Source organism: Chelon labrosus, assembly GCF_963514085.1.
Source record: "Chelon labrosus genome assembly, chromosome: 2".
Lineage (NCBI taxonomy): Eukaryota > Metazoa > Chordata > Actinopteri > Mugiliformes > Mugilidae > Chelon > Chelon labrosus.
This window is the reverse complement of record NC_140338.1, coordinates 14347548-14362670: the sequence shown is the minus strand read 5'-3', so window position 1 is coordinate 14362670 and position 15123 is coordinate 14347548. Positions and strand designations below refer to the sequence as shown.

Here is a 15123-nt window from a genome sequence, read left to right as displayed (position 1 = left end):
ATATAAATATAAAAAATATATATATATAAATATCGAAAGTTATGTACATACACCTGTCTGTTCTACCAATTTCAACTGACTTGTGAAAACTGCTCAAAAAAATCCAAATTCTTTGACATATAGCAACTTTTTTTTTGTTTAACAGTAACGCAAATAGTTACTTTCCCTGGTAACTAGTTACTTTTATTGTAGAGTAATTCAGTTACTAACTCAGTTACTTTTTGGAACAAGTAGTGAGTAACTATAACTAATTACTTTTTTAAAGTAACGTTCCCAACACTCGTGATTGGATTGTCTTTTTTGTCAGGACATACGTATGGCCTTCATGATCACTCACTGTGAAAATTATGAATTTTCGTTAAATTTTGGGCCTGTTCTGGTTATGAAAGTGAACATGTTCACTTTGTTACTGATTCCATCATCATTTCAAGTAGTGTGCTACTTTGTCCAGCAGATGGAGCCATTGCATTTCTCTCTGGTAGCTGGCTGCCAGTGTGTGTGTGTTGGTTAAACTTGTAATGATTGGTGAAGCTGTTTTAACATACTTTGATGCCACAGAGAGAATAATTATACAATTGTTTGTTGATGCCACAGAGAGAATACATTCAAAACAGCCGAGACTTTCACTTTCTTACTGATTCCATCATCATTTCAAGTTGTGTGCTACTTTGTCCAGCAGATGGAGCCATAGCATTTATCTCTGGTGGCTGTCTGTGAGTGTGTGTGTGTGTGTGTGTGTGTGTGTGTGTGTGTGTGTGAGAGAGAAACTGTTTTAACTTTGATGCCACAGAGAGAATACATTCAAAACAGCCAAGACTTCCAGCTGTCACAGATGATTTGCTCTGACAAATATTGAATTGCACAGACTGTGCATTGTGCCACAGTGCATTGTTACTCCAGTGTATCCCCTGAGAACTGCAGTGATCCCTACTTGCCGGTCGCCGACGGGCGTGGGGTGCGAGGGCCTGTTCAACGCTGCTTGCAGCTTTAATTAAAATTGTTATCTGAGTGAAATCAAACAACACATGGGAGGGAGAATTTTCACAATCTGCCTTTACCTCATGGACATTCAAACAAACTGTTCCAAATAAGCATGACACTTACAATTTTAAGAATATATCTGATAGCTGCTAGTAAATTAACATTAAACATCAGCAACTTTGTGATAATGTACAAATCGTCGCCTCAGTACTGGATTGGTTTTCTATTAAAAAGAATAGAGGATGTAATTTCTTATTTTGACCGCTAGATGTCATGATATGCTCATTTTTTAATCAGGCTGCATAGAGCGGAACTGAATATTATCACCTGCTCTTAAAGAGAATTACATTTTATTATTTCAAATTTACCTCTACTGTGTCACTGTACAGTGTGAGAAAAATAAACTTGCCATACCGGTTTTGCTAAACACCACAAATGCGCTTAAAATTTATGCTTTAAGTTAATTTAGGGGCAACTTGATGTATGATAAATTCTCTTAAGTTCATACATCACATCACTTAAGATGATCTTAGATGGGAAATATAGTTTGCTCTTTACAAATACAACAAATGATTAAACTAGAATAAATAATCAATATGTGTCTAATGAATAATGAACAGATGACAACAGTCAGAGGGAGTGTGTTCTATCGTATATGTATTCAACGTCAAATGTAAAAAGTACAAAAACATGTAGCAGTTAAATTTGTGTGTGTATGTGTGTTATGTACAGGTCCAAAACTCAACTGCACTTTTCAATCATCACAATGTCGGTGTCAGCGTGTCGGCAAAACGACCGGCGCGGATGGTACACCCAACTGAGCTGTGTAAGAACTGGTAATTATGGTTCCAAATCACATTATCAAGAAAGAATCAAGGTCAGTCCTGCAATCGATTAGTCAGGCCGAGCGCAATGAGGAGCTTCTGGTGAAACGCCGGCACCCTCTCCTTGTGGACAGGCCAGTCCAGGACGCAGCGTGAACGCAACATGCCCCTGCGGAGGAAGAGCGCGCGGGATAACTTGTAGTCGTGCACATCCTGCAGGAAGACCAGAACCACAGAGTCCCTGCTAGCCTCAATGACCTGGTGAAGTGCGTGATGGACTTTGAACCTGCGATGAGGAAAGACATGGAGTAAGGGAAGGGTGATGATTTTGAAAATAACAACTGTGTGCAGCTTAAACTAGTCATACTAGACATTACAAAGGTTTCCATTTTATCTATCAGATACCATAAGACAGACATTATTCTGCCAGATGAGAATGAGCCCAAAAATATTGCCAGTGGTATAAAGAACTACTTCCAGATGGTACAACACCACACAGCCTTGATCACAACATTATTGACGCTGGGATTATAGGAATAGACAGAGGACACTGAGGCAGACTGATTCAACAGAAGAACTTTTGTAAGACACCTTCAAAGACCGTTACTTGGCTACAACTTGATGTATCATAAAGAATAACTCCAGTAGTGTGTGTCTGATTTACCGTCTACACCAGGGATCCCTGAGAAGACTTTCAGTGACGACAAACAATATCTTCCTGGACTTTCTCATGTTATCCACGATGGATTCAAGCTGCGACATGCCAATGACTGCATCTCGATCCTCCAAATAAAACCGGCACTTTTCATTCTCCAGAGGGACCATCCTTCTCTCCACCCAGCTGGCATCTTTCTCTGCGTGAACGACGTATGCGTCGTATTCGAATTCTCTGCCCTCTTCCGCTGTGGCGTCACTAAACCCCAACGTGCGGTTGATCAGTATGTTCCAGTAAAACTGAATCCTCCATCCCTGGAACCGCACCAGAAGCGCAGTCACAACCAGCGCGATAACAGCTGTGCTACTCAGTATATAAAGAGCCTGAAAAGGGGTCATATCTTTGCAAGACAGGGGGTCGAAATCCAGGATGGAGTGGTTAAAGTAACTCAGTGGAGTGTTGCACGAATACAGGTCCCTGAGACCTGGTACGTGGGTCATATTTGTGGTATTCAGCCACGTCGCAAACCACAGGATGCTCTCACATGTACAGTCAAATGGATTTTTGCCCATGATCAGCAGGCTGAGGTTGCTCATAGGGGTTTTAAACACTTCGGGCCTCACAGCCGTGATCAGGTTCTTCTCGAAGCGTAAAACCTGCAGTGAGGTCAGATCATCAAAAACCGAGTCTTTTAGGTTGTTGAGGAGATTGTTTGTGAGGCTAAGCTCCCTGAGGTGATTCAGACCTCTCAGAGCCTCCACTGGGATCTCATCCAGTCCATTATAATCCATGTGTAAGGTTATTAAGTTTTTTGTGTCTTTGAGAAACAACAGTGGACCACCAAGGTTGGCGTCCTTCCACACTCTGGCTAAATTGTTGTGTTGGAGTTTCAATACTTTGAGGTTCCCAAGCCCCTCCAGCAAACTCTCTCTGATGTTAGCGATGTTGTTGTTGCTAAGATCCAAGTAGGTGAGATTGGACAGGGGTCTAAACGGAGAAGGCTCCTTGTTCAAGGTTGTGGCTTTAAGACTTTTACCCAAAGTCAGAACTCTAAGACCGGCAACATTAGCAAAAGACTCAGACATCAGGTCAATAGACTGTAAGTTATTTGACATGTGAATCTCTTGGATCTGCTCCAGGCCTTCGAATTCTTTTCCAGTGATATTTTGTTTGATAAAGTTGAAATCTAGCATGAGCTTTGTGAGGTTTCTGAAAACAGAGAAGCTTCCAGGATTAATCCTTTTTATGTCAGAGCCGGTCAAATTTAGCATTCTGAGTGGGGAATCCGCAAGTGAGGCGAAGGTGTTGTTGGTGATGATTCTGAGCGATTCATAACTACTCCAGCTCATATCAAGCACTGTAAGACTTGTCAAACCTGTGAAGGTGTGCTCTGTGAGTTCCCGGACTGTAGTTCTGTGCAATATCAAACTCTCCAGGGATTTTAATGGCTGGAAAGAGAAATCGTCTATAATTGGGGTAGCGGAGCTGCGGCTTTTCACGAGAGCCTTACTCAGTTGGAGCATTTTCAAACTTTTGAGCCCTTGAAAAGTGCCCTTGGTCAGGTGTTTGATGTTGTTATCAGACAAAATTAGAGTCTCAAGTCTGGGCACCCACTGAAATGAGCCATCTGCAATTTTACCCATGCCATTGTTGGCCAGATCCAGAAAGGTTAGATTGGTTTCCTTCAGTCCTTTAAATGTTGTGTTTGTGAGTGTGACCAGTCCTGTCTTCTGAAGAGACAGGGAATTGATGTCGGTCCCTGACAGCACAGAGCAGAGTCTGGAAATGACCAGAGTGCCCATATTGCTCCCGTCTAGGATTAAAGAGCGTAGGCCTGAAATGGGCTTGAAGCAACCAGTTTCAATCTGCAACAAAACAACCACAGACATATCTCAATGGGGAAAAAAGGGAAACAAAACAGACAACTGAAACCAAGGTGATATGATAACTCTAATTTCTACAGACAACACCTTTTAATTTCGCATTTTCGGGTAAGTTTCTTACCGTCCTTAGAGAAACAGACGACAGATTGAGGACACGTAGAAAGGACGACTGGTTAAGGAAGGAAAAGTCGTCATGCTTCAGCGTGTTGAAGTAACTAAATGCCAACCTGAGCTCTTCCAGGCTGGGCAGCTGAGGCTGAGATCCAAGCTTGGGTGACCGCAGTTTGTTTAAGGAAACATCAAGGAACTTCAGGCTCTGTGGATTCGGAAAAAATCAACAACAAAAAAAAAGGGGGTCATTTGATGCAGGGGAGTCCCACGAAACAACAGTGATGTGGTTTAAACTTACGTGGTGTATATATCGCTTCTCTTTTGTCAAAACACAGTTCCTTCTATGTTCATACAGACAAAATCTCCCATCTTTATTAACCGTTAGTTATGAGCAGCCTACCTATTGACACCTGCACCCGTTCATTTAAAAGCAAACTCAAAGTTTCTCCATAGTCATGAATGAGTTCATAATAAGCACGGCTCTTTTGCCTCCGCTTATTTTAATGCTCATGCTCTCTTTGACGTTTTGGGAAATAACCTGCTTGGCCACAAAAAAAAGTCACCAAGAAAAAAGGTCGCACTCACTATTTACAGCACACATTCACTGTGGCATTGCTTTGAAAAGCTTCCGCAGAGTTAATCACCTGATGCTTTGTTACGTTTTCATTTATTCATGAAAACTTTGATAAGTTCCTGCAAAATATAATCTATCTATGTGAATGTAGCTGTCAGATAAATAAAGTGGTCTTGCTTCCAAAAACTTTAGCTACATACTAGATGAATGATAAAGTAATAGTCAAGACCAGCAAAGCTGAATTTTAAACTGGATCTGTACAAACTAGTGCTGTACCAGAATACACCGATCAGCCGCAACATTAAAACCACTAACAGGAGAAGTAAATAACACTGCCCATCTTGTGACAATGTAATGTTCTGCTGGGAAACTTTTCGACCTGGCATTCATGTGGATATTACTTACACATGTAGCACCCACCTAAACCAGACCAGGTACCCCTCCACCCCATAATAATGACAAGCAGGATGCAGTCTGACACGGGCATGCAAACAAAAAACGGTTTAGGAACAAATCAAAAAAATCATGAAGAACAACACAAGGTGTTGACCTGACCCAAATTCACTAAATCCCAAACTGATCAAGTATCTGTGGGATGCACTGGAACAAGCCTGATACACACAGGCCCCTCCCCTCAACCCAAAGGCTCCCACTAACAACATTGTGTTGCCAGACACCACAGGACACCATACTAAGGCCCATGTCCATTCTCTGATTAGTCACAACTGTTTTGGAGGCACAAGGGAGGCCTACACAATATTAGGAAGGTGGTCATAAAGTTGTGCCTGATTGGTGTATGTCACTGTAAGGTATGGATTAAATCTAAGAGGACTTCTTGTAAACTTAAGACTCACTATCATTTCATTGTTCCCCTCACATCTACTTTCAAACATCTGTGTTATCCCTGATCCAGCACAAACAGACACCTGTACCTGTAGTGCAGAGAAGGGCTCTCCTTCTAGCCTTAGCCTGTTGCTAGCCATATTCAACCATGTCAGACTGGTGCAGTGGCTCAGATCCTCTTTCTTCAGAATGTACACCTGGTTACGTTCCAGGTTCAGGGTCTGCAGATGAGGCAGTGTCTGACACACTCCCCCATCCAGCTTGTTGATGCTGTTGTGACTGACGTCGAGGTGGATGAGGCCCGGGTATGGGTTTAGCGTCTCAGGGAGAATCCGCACCAATCTGTTGTGAGACATATCCAGACTGATGATGTTCCCGGGAAGGTCTGGAGGGACGGCACTGAGGCTGAGGTGGCTGCAGTCAGCTCTACATTCCCGCACGTAGCAGGAGGTCTTCTTCTGGCTGGCCATGCAAAAGCCCGGTCCCCCCATCAGAAAACACACGACGAGGAGCCGCATCAGCAGACAGGCACGATGGGCACACATAGTTTCGAAACTCTTTGGGGGAAAAAAAAAAAAAGAAGAGAGAATGAAGTGTCACAGTCAGCAGATACTGAGCAGGATTAGAAAAGTACTGCAAAATCCTATTTGATATTTGATCGTCTGCCTTGTAATATAGAGGGGGTCAATATCAGATATTTTCACTATAAACACTGCTTGCAGATAGGAGCAGAGTAGGAGTGTGCATTTGCTGTCAGTAAAACCAAAACATTGGCCTATAAAACCCTAAACCTCCACCAGTAAGATCTTAAGAACTACACATAGTAATTACATGGATCTGTCACTATAATTACTAACGTGCTCCATTTATTACAAAGAGTGGTGTAGCACTATATTAACTGACCTTTAACGCACTCGTAGGATGGCTATTGTTTTGGAAACAATAGATTTTATTTCTTACCTAATTCAGCTGTGGCATTCAGGCTTCAGAAAAGCAGATCTTCACTTCCCTTCACCGCTGCTCTACAGGAAAGCATACAGTAGTGACTCTCTCTCTCTTATAAAGCACACATTTTAGCAACAATAGCGGAAAATAAGGAAACGAGAAACATGCAATTCCGGTTTCACTTCAAGATCGTAATCATAGCATCTGAACGATTAACCGTTTCTTGCAGGAGGACATCTACAAGTTTTTGGAAACTTGACACAATTCCACACTAGTGACTTTCAGCACGTATACGGCGACCAAACTTACCGAGTTCCTGCTCAAGTTTCGACGTGGACTTCTTTGTTAAGAATTTGGCAAGGTGTGGTGTGACCAGGCAAGGCTGTTAGATCAGATGTCATGAAGCGGCACGGACTTGTTTCATTCGATGTCTGTAGGGAGCTGCAGGGTGTTGTTTGGGGAGGTAGGCGTTCCCAAACCCTCCTGAGCAAAACGTCGCCACGTTTTAATATCAGTGTTAATCAGTCGCTTTAAACAAGATGTCTGGATCTAACATTTGGTTTTTGATTCCAGTTATCAAAGTGCTGCACGAGTTAATGTCGGAGTTCGGCAACGTGTAGAACCGAATACCGTAAATGAACGAGTAGTTGCGCAAGACGTACCGTGAAGATAAGTCAGGTTTAGTTGCTCTAAATATTAACCATTCCAATGTCACTTGCTGTGGCATGATGATCCTGGCTGCAAACTACACTACTTTATTTGGAATCTGCTTATTTTATAAGACACATTAGTCTAAAATAAAACAGGTATGAGCATTTATTCTGTTAGTGTGGTCTCAAGCTCAGGTGACACAGGCATAAAACGCAGCTTATCACTTTTATTTGGCACTCAGCCATCCATATAAAGTGATCAACACAATTTTTTCTTCTTGTCTAACAGCAGCTACCTTCGATAGAGTTCAAAGTTTTCTAATGATCACTAGGTGTGGCATATGGTTTTCTTAAATACTCTTCAACAGTCTCCCTGCAAAAGCCCAAAAAAAGGCTTTGGTGCTCAGAGCCATAGAATCCATGTAGTGAACTGGTGCATTTATCTGGAGCCGTTTACTGTGTTTTATTGTTTGTGTGTGTTGTACCTATTTATGCTAGGTATTTTCACTGAAATTTGTTCTGATCCGTCCTAATCTCTCAATCATACATGTTTGTCTTTCACCAGTATCCCTGAAGCCTGCAGGAACACTGCATTTAAAATCCGTAACATAGCATGTTGTATAATAGAACTACACACGTGTGCTTTGCTTCCACATGTCCTCAGCACCAGAGAAATGAAACCTAACTGAAGAGAAAAAAAAAAAAAAAAAAAAAATACAGCAACTCTTGGTTTGTTCACTAACCACTAGAGGGAAGTAAAACACTATTGTTGGGCCACTCAGCGTCCCAGCATTGTGAGGCCACAGTAAGTTCTTGGTTCTCCTTGTATGTACAGCACATTTTATATGTGTGCAAAGTGATACGTTGCATTTTTTAAATTAGAATGGGTTAGATATGGTCCTTTTAGTGTAGACTAGGCGTCTTAATACTTAGTAGATTAGGTGACACTGACTAAAGACAACTTTTGCTGAATGTTGTCTCTCCTTGGGGAACCTATACCAGCTGCTTATAAATTTTCTCTATTTGTGAAAAATATTAAAAACATCACTCAACAGTTGCACACTGCTAACTTTAGTTTTAACCTTTTGTACAATAAAATCTGAGAGATGCATTCGTGTTGCAGCATGGTAGATTTATTCCGCTGTACATATTGGTCGGTATATTTCTGCAGTTTTAGGCTTTATGTAAGTGCATTGCTGAAGCAGTCCATATACCAGTAAATCTGAAGGTAACTGCATCTGGAAATCCATTTAAAACGTCAGCAGTTGCGTAATAGCCGGAATAACCTGTGGTTGGTGCTTAATAAATCTGAATAAATTTGAACCACAGTATATCAACAAAACGTGTTCTCCTTAAAGCCAAAGCAATTAATGCATTGTTGTTTATTACAGGTAATATGTCTTGTCATCATTACCATCTTGGATCGATATAATCCTTAAAATAAGTCTCTTTACTTTAAGTGAATAATATTTTTTTCATAACCGCATTAATATGCTGTTGACAGTTCACTTGCTAAGCAAAGCTCTCACTGATAAATCCTCTGTGTCATTTGAAACCTTTAATCATGTCATACACTGACCACTTTGAACCTCAGCGTGTTAATGAGCTTAACATCAGCTGTCATACCACAGAGCACACGTTCGCATGCTATCAATCCAAACCAACATGGGCACAGTTCAAAGCTGTACCATAAGTCAATGTGCGGCTGTAATGAATCAGTGCTCTTATTGAAACCCATCAGCAACTTTAATTAGAAATCTGTCTGTATTTCTGTCCATCTTTAAATTTATTGTCCGTGCCAATAGTTATTATATTTTCAGCCGATGAACAGAATGGCACTGCAGGCCGGTCAGTCCGACCCTTTGGTGAAGACAAAAATCTCTGTTGGATAGATTGTATGAACCCTGGTTGACACATTCATGATTTTCAGAGGACAAGTCCTACCGGCTTCACATTTTAGAGGGATAGACCCGTGAAACAGCTGGATGGATCTGCCTGAACGTTCCTATAGATGTTTACGGTGCAACTTTGGTAAAGGTGCTAAGAGAATTGGTGGATTCAGGAAAATAATCCAGTGTTGGCACAAAAGTATGTACAGAAATGGCTGCTGCCCAGACAGTGAATATGGAATGAATATTCCTAATGTTGTGTAGGTCTCCCTTGTGCCTCCAAAGCAGTTGTGACTAATCAGAGGACGGACATGGTCCTTCTGAGGGTGTCCTGTGGCGTCTGGCAACACAATTTTGTTAGTGGGGGTCTTTGGGTCCTATGGGTTGAGGGGAGGGGCCTCTGTGGATCAGGCTTGTTCCAGTGCATCCCACAGATACTTGATCAATTTGGGATCTAGTGAATTTGGAGGCCAGGTCAACACCTTGTGCTGTTCTTCGTGTTTTATTGAGTCGGGCTGCATCCTGCTGGGGATGGCTGCTGCCATCAAGGAGTGTCATTGCTATGTGGTGGGGGTGCCTGGTCTGGTCTAGGTGGGTGGTACATGTCTAAGTAACATCCACATGAATGGCAGGTCCAAAAGTATCCCAGCAGAACACTGGATTGTCAAAAGATGATCATTGTTATTTACTTCTCCTGTCAGTGGTTTTAATGTTGTGGCTGATTGATGTATATCGTGAATGTACTCTGTTATTGATATTTAGAGCTATACAGGTAACTATATAAGGAATGAATATTGTAACTGATACATGCAGGTGTGCAACAACGGTACAGGATAACTGTAACTACAAGATCCATGAACATTTGCTATCTGATCATAAGAAGCAACAACCCGTGTTCGACATCTTAAATCCCCTTTTGACAGACAGTATATGTCCCCCCTGCCCCCCCCTTCATATTTTCCATCTCCCTTGCATACTCCTTCCACTGACTGATTGATTATACAGAGGTCAATAAAGGGAGGACGCTGACCCTGATGTGACCTCTCACAGCACATTTTCATTCCCTGGATTAATAGCGCGGACGAAGACAAGTGCGTTTCATGTTAATGTCGGTCCTCACAGCATTTGATAGAGGAACCATTGCCCCAAGAAAAAATAAACTGCAACAATCAGGCACTGACATACAAACACCGTTCTGTACCCTCTTCTCCCTTTTATCCTACATTTTTAACTACTGTCGGATGTGGCGTTATTTTGAGTGTCGCTCAGGTTTCCTTTTGTGCGCAAGTTTTCCATATGAATACAGACCATTTACAAACAAGTTAATTACATACATGTTAGCTACACTGACCGCTTGCATGGAAGCCGCCCAGAGCTCCTCACACTGCTACTCTGCTGTGCTCTCCAGTTTATTAAATTTATTTTTTCTCTCCACTCTCGGTTTCGTTTTGGAAAACCTGCAACAACTGACTGAATATTTGTGCTTTATTCTGAGTTAACATTTAGTTCAAATCCCTGCTACGTTTAACCATAGCCTGCTCTTATTTTACACAAAACTACAATAACGTGTAAGCGTGTCGTACAATTTCCTCCACCAGTGACATGTCTGATAATTCCCAAACTGAGACTCAAGTCAGACACAAGACACAGACATACAAACACCTTTCTATCCCCTCTTTTCCCTTTTATCCTACCCTCAGATTAACAGAGCAGGTCCTTCCTGGGATCGACCTCAGGCCACCTGATTGGTTTACCCCACTGTTAAGCTGTGGCAGCTTAGAGGGCTTTGTGCCAATGGCTGTGTTGCTGAAGACCCGTAAAAAGTGGAGACAGCCAGGATGGTCGGCTCTGTGATCGAGCTGGTAATGCAGTGACTAAAAGGTGGATGTAAGATTGGACGTAAGATTGGCCGTGGTTGTGCCAGACAAAGGCCACTGAATTGAAATCAAAGGCACACGTGAAGCATAAAGGAGTGCGATAAGAACCGGAAGAAATCATGCTGCAGGAAACTCCCTTCTGCCACTGCACCGGCTAAAATCATGAGGTGCACCGTCAACAGCTCAGGAGGGGAAGGAGGCAGACGGAGACATGAAAGCTGACAGGAATCAGGCACAGATCAGATTCTCGCAGGAAAGAAAACAACAACTTGGCACTGGAGCGAGGGATTAAGAGTGAGAAGATAATAGCCCCGCTACACCGTGGACCGAGTGAGTGGCACTGCTGTGCGTGTTTCATCTCTTTACTGCAGCAGGAGAGTGGCTACTTTGTGCGTACATGTGATTGAATGCACTCATGCAAAAGGGATAACTGAGGAGGAGGAGGAGGAGGAGGAGGAGGAGGAGGAAGGGGGGTGGGTGGGGGGGCACCGGCTCCATCAATGGGAGTGTGTGCCACATTCTTCATCTTACCGACTCGTGTAAATCTCCTCTCCCTCATTTGCAGACAGAATCTCTGGAGTGTTGGAATGCCGCACAACAAAAGGTGAGTTTGCCCTCTTGGCTCTTCACTGCTACACGTTAGCCCGTGTTATATAATCATGTACATTAACTCACATGGAAACTTCGTCATCAGCGCGCTCACATCCTCAATGAACACTGGGTGTTTGGATCCTACTGTGACTTTATTTGCTCTAAAAGCTTCGACAGTGAGTTGTAGTCTCTTAGCAGTGCACTGTCATTGTTGGCTTGAGATTTGCTTGACTAAGAGAAACAATAACTGGAGTACCGGCTCATGAGAGCAATTGGTTGCAATCAAAGTCTTACTTGGTTACTTGCACGGACATTATAAGCATCTCATCAGGAGGCTGGTGAGGATAAAAGAAAAATATATATGCATATGTATGGTAAGTGGGGTGGAGAGGTCTGAGAAATGTGGAATCAGAAAAGAGTGATGAGGAGAGGTGCAGGCAGTAGAAGCCATGTCATAGCATGTTCTCTCTGCCCTCTGCAGGAAAGAAAAAAAAGACACTGCAGTATGTCTCCCCCTCCCCACTTTGCTGACCAATGATGTTTGGAGGTCAGACTCCCGGCTCTGCTACTGGTGTCAGCCACTAACACACGGCTTGTTCGACACAGCGGATATGACACCTAGGGGGAAGGGAGGGGCGGATGATTAAAAGGAAAGCGCAATCCATGCGGGTTCGGCTTCAGTCACATGTTAGAGAAGATACATGGCCGAGCAGAGCATGCATGTGTTCAGCCTCCCGTTCCAGACACACTCGATATGATGTGTTACAGCGGCTGTTGGAGACTGGGCAGAGATGCAGCATCCCCAGACAATTCAATCTCCCGCACGCATGGTCGTAACCGCTTATTGCATCGGTAAAAACACACACAGTCAGCAGCAGCTGCTTTGCAATAATAGACACACTCATTGTATTTTTTCTGTTTTATTTGGTCATGAACTGATGGCATGTGTTTCTCATCACTGGCTAGTGCTCACTAAGTGCTGACTCGGGTCTCTCCTCACTATAAGTGGTCCCCAGGGGTGACAGGACATCGATACTGAACTGGAATCAGCAGCATGGATCTACTATGGTGCTGTTAACTCTCTGCAGTGCAGTGCAAAGGGAAAATGCAAGGGAGGACTATTCAGAGTGTAAAGGGCTACAGCTCAAAATGTGCCAGATAGGGTGAAGACCTACAAATTAGCTACTTGACACTGTCGCCCAACTAGAAACCTTAATACCCCTCCTCTTTATTTTAGAGACTAAAAACAACATATTGAAATTTTACTGTGATATAAAACCATATGGATGGTTCAGCACTAAAATAACTTACCAGGAAACTTTATATATATAGCCATGACGGGCTGTGTAGTATATTTACTTTCTTTCTATGCTCACCAGTTGCATTAAGTGAAATCCATTTTCAGCCTTTCCATGAGGAAGGAATGAGGGTAAATGAGCATATCACTGTTTATTCTGGGATGTCCTGTAAAACAGCCAATTAAACTTGCACTGTACAAGTATACTGGCTTGGGAGCCAGTTATTAATGATTTATAATAAGCTATAAATTATTAATGAAATGTTCATCTTATCACAGCTATCCAAGATAATTTGTGATTCATTATAACAAGCTCCAGTTGTAGAAATGTACATTTACTCACTAAACTAGTACTTTATTTGAGTTTTTTTTTTTTTTTTTTTTTGCTGACATTTTTAGTTATGTAGCTTAAAATTAAATAGTGTACCTTCTACTCCACTGTATTTATTTGATGAATTTAGTTATTTTTACAGTTTTACTCCATTTAACAAGCTTTTAAAGACGGCACAGACTGTTGAAGATTAAACCAACTTCTTTCTTTCTTTTTTTTTTGACGTCTTTAAAAAAGCATTTGGTCAGGGTCACATTTCAGATCTCAACTATGCCAAACAATAATTTATATACAGCGATCAGCCACAAAATTATGACCGCCGACAGGAGAAATAAATAACATTGACCATCTTGTGACAATACAATGTTCTGCTGGGAAACGTTTGGACCCGACATTCATGTGGATGTTACTTAGACATGTACCACCCACCTAGACCAGACCAGACACCCCCACCCCACAGCCTGACACAAACGCTTTAGGAACAACTCAAAAAACATGAAAAACAGCACAAGGTGTTGACCTGGCCTCCAAATTCACTAGATCCACAGAGGCCCCTCCCCTCAACCCATAGGACCCAAAGGCCCCCACTAATGACATTCTGTTGCCAGACACCAAAGGACACCCTCAGAAGGCCCATGTCCACTCTCTGATGAGTCAGAACTGAGGCACAAGGGAGACCTACACAATATTAGGAAGATGGTCATAATGTTATGCCTGATTGGTGTATGTTTTTGCCGTGTATCTGCACTCCAATATCTCACATTAAAAAAAAGATTAGAGGTCCAAGTCCAAAAACCGAAAGCAGATTTGTGATCAGAACTTTGTTACTGCTTCTTTCGTCATCATCACCTGACAACCACTCACACTGCTCTGCTGTCCCCGTTTAGAAAACTGTATACGAAGTGGTCTAAGCTGTCTCCACCTACAATAGTCTAATCATGGTTTACTGTCATGTGTGTTGATATCAAACTAAGTGTTTGTTTCTCACGTTGTGGTGAGATGTGACGAGACCCACTGTGCGGCCGTGCACTTTTGTCCTCCTTTGATTCGGGCTGAGCTGTGCCCCCCAGCTGTGACCGAGGCTCTTGCCATGTGCTAAAAGCTGTGAGACAAGTGGCCTTTTCAGAGGGAGATTACACCTTTCTAACACCAGCCTGAATGCACTTTATAAGCTTTGGCTAAAGTCTGGCAGTGCCAGCCTGTCAGCGAAGGTTAACAGATGGGGCTAAATGCCTCTGCGATTTTAAAAGCCATAAAGATTGCGCTGCGATGTAAAGGTTTCGTGTCACTGTCGTAGAAAACGAATATGACACGCTTTCATTTTTGACATATTTTTAAGCACAGGTCAAATTCTCCACTGACAAATGAATAAAAACCACTTGTGGAATTTTTCCTTGGTTCACTCCTCTGTGATAAGTCCATCCCCTTCAGCTAAATACACAAATATTTCTCGGGGTCATGTGGTCAAAACTGATTTAGTGATTTTAAGTCTCTTTTGATGTAGCGGAGCAGCGCTGCTACCAAAGAAGGAAGAGGGAGATTCAGGGGTCACATTCCTCATACAAAAAAAAGAAAATATTGGACAAATTGCTTTGCCCTTGAGACAACAGCACAAGAACAGACAGACGCTAAACCTTCAAATGAAAAGCATTTTATTAAAGATTTTAGGAGC

General features: G+C 42.4%; 1 protein-coding gene across 2 annotated transcripts; it reads right to left on the bottom strand.

Moving 5' to 3' along the window:
• Positions 1 to 1621: 1621 nt before the first annotated feature.
• On the bottom strand, positions 1622 to 7239 carry LOC311505443 (toll-like receptor 3). 2 transcript variants are annotated; one of them, XM_084569012.1, is made up of 6 exons: positions 7126 to 7226; positions 6832 to 6893; positions 5961 to 6428; positions 4465 to 4659; positions 2470 to 4325; positions 1622 to 2091 (listed from the first exon to the last, which is right to left on the bottom strand). In XM_084569012.1, the coding sequence occupies exons 3-6, from the start codon at positions 6414 to 6416 to the stop codon at positions 1860 to 1862; spliced, it is 2739 nt and encodes a 912-aa protein (XP_084425138.1). In that variant the 5' UTR covers positions 6417 to 6428; positions 6832 to 6893; positions 7126 to 7226; the 3' UTR covers positions 1622 to 1859. The 2 variants fall into 2 exon arrangements, with proteins under 2 accessions (XP_084425138.1, XP_084425137.1); XM_084569011.1 differs by having other exon boundaries at positions 6832 to 7239.
• Positions 7240 to 15123: the final 7884 nt, after the last annotated feature.

Excerpts from the sequence above, each read along its gene's own strand:
- LOC311505443 (XM_084569011.1), bottom strand. The coding sequence starts at position 6,416 with ATGTGTGCCCATCGTGCCTGTCTGCTGATGCGGCTCCTCGTCGTGTGT. Across the intron at positions 4,660-5,960 it reads AGCCCTTCTCTGCACTACAG|AGCCTGAAGTTCCTTGATGT; the intron begins GTACAGGTGTCT and ends CCGAATCCACAG. Across the intron at positions 2,092-2,469 it reads AGGGATCCCTGGTGTAGACG|GTTCAAAGTCCATCACGCAC; the intron begins GTAAATCAGACA and ends TCCTCATCGCAG.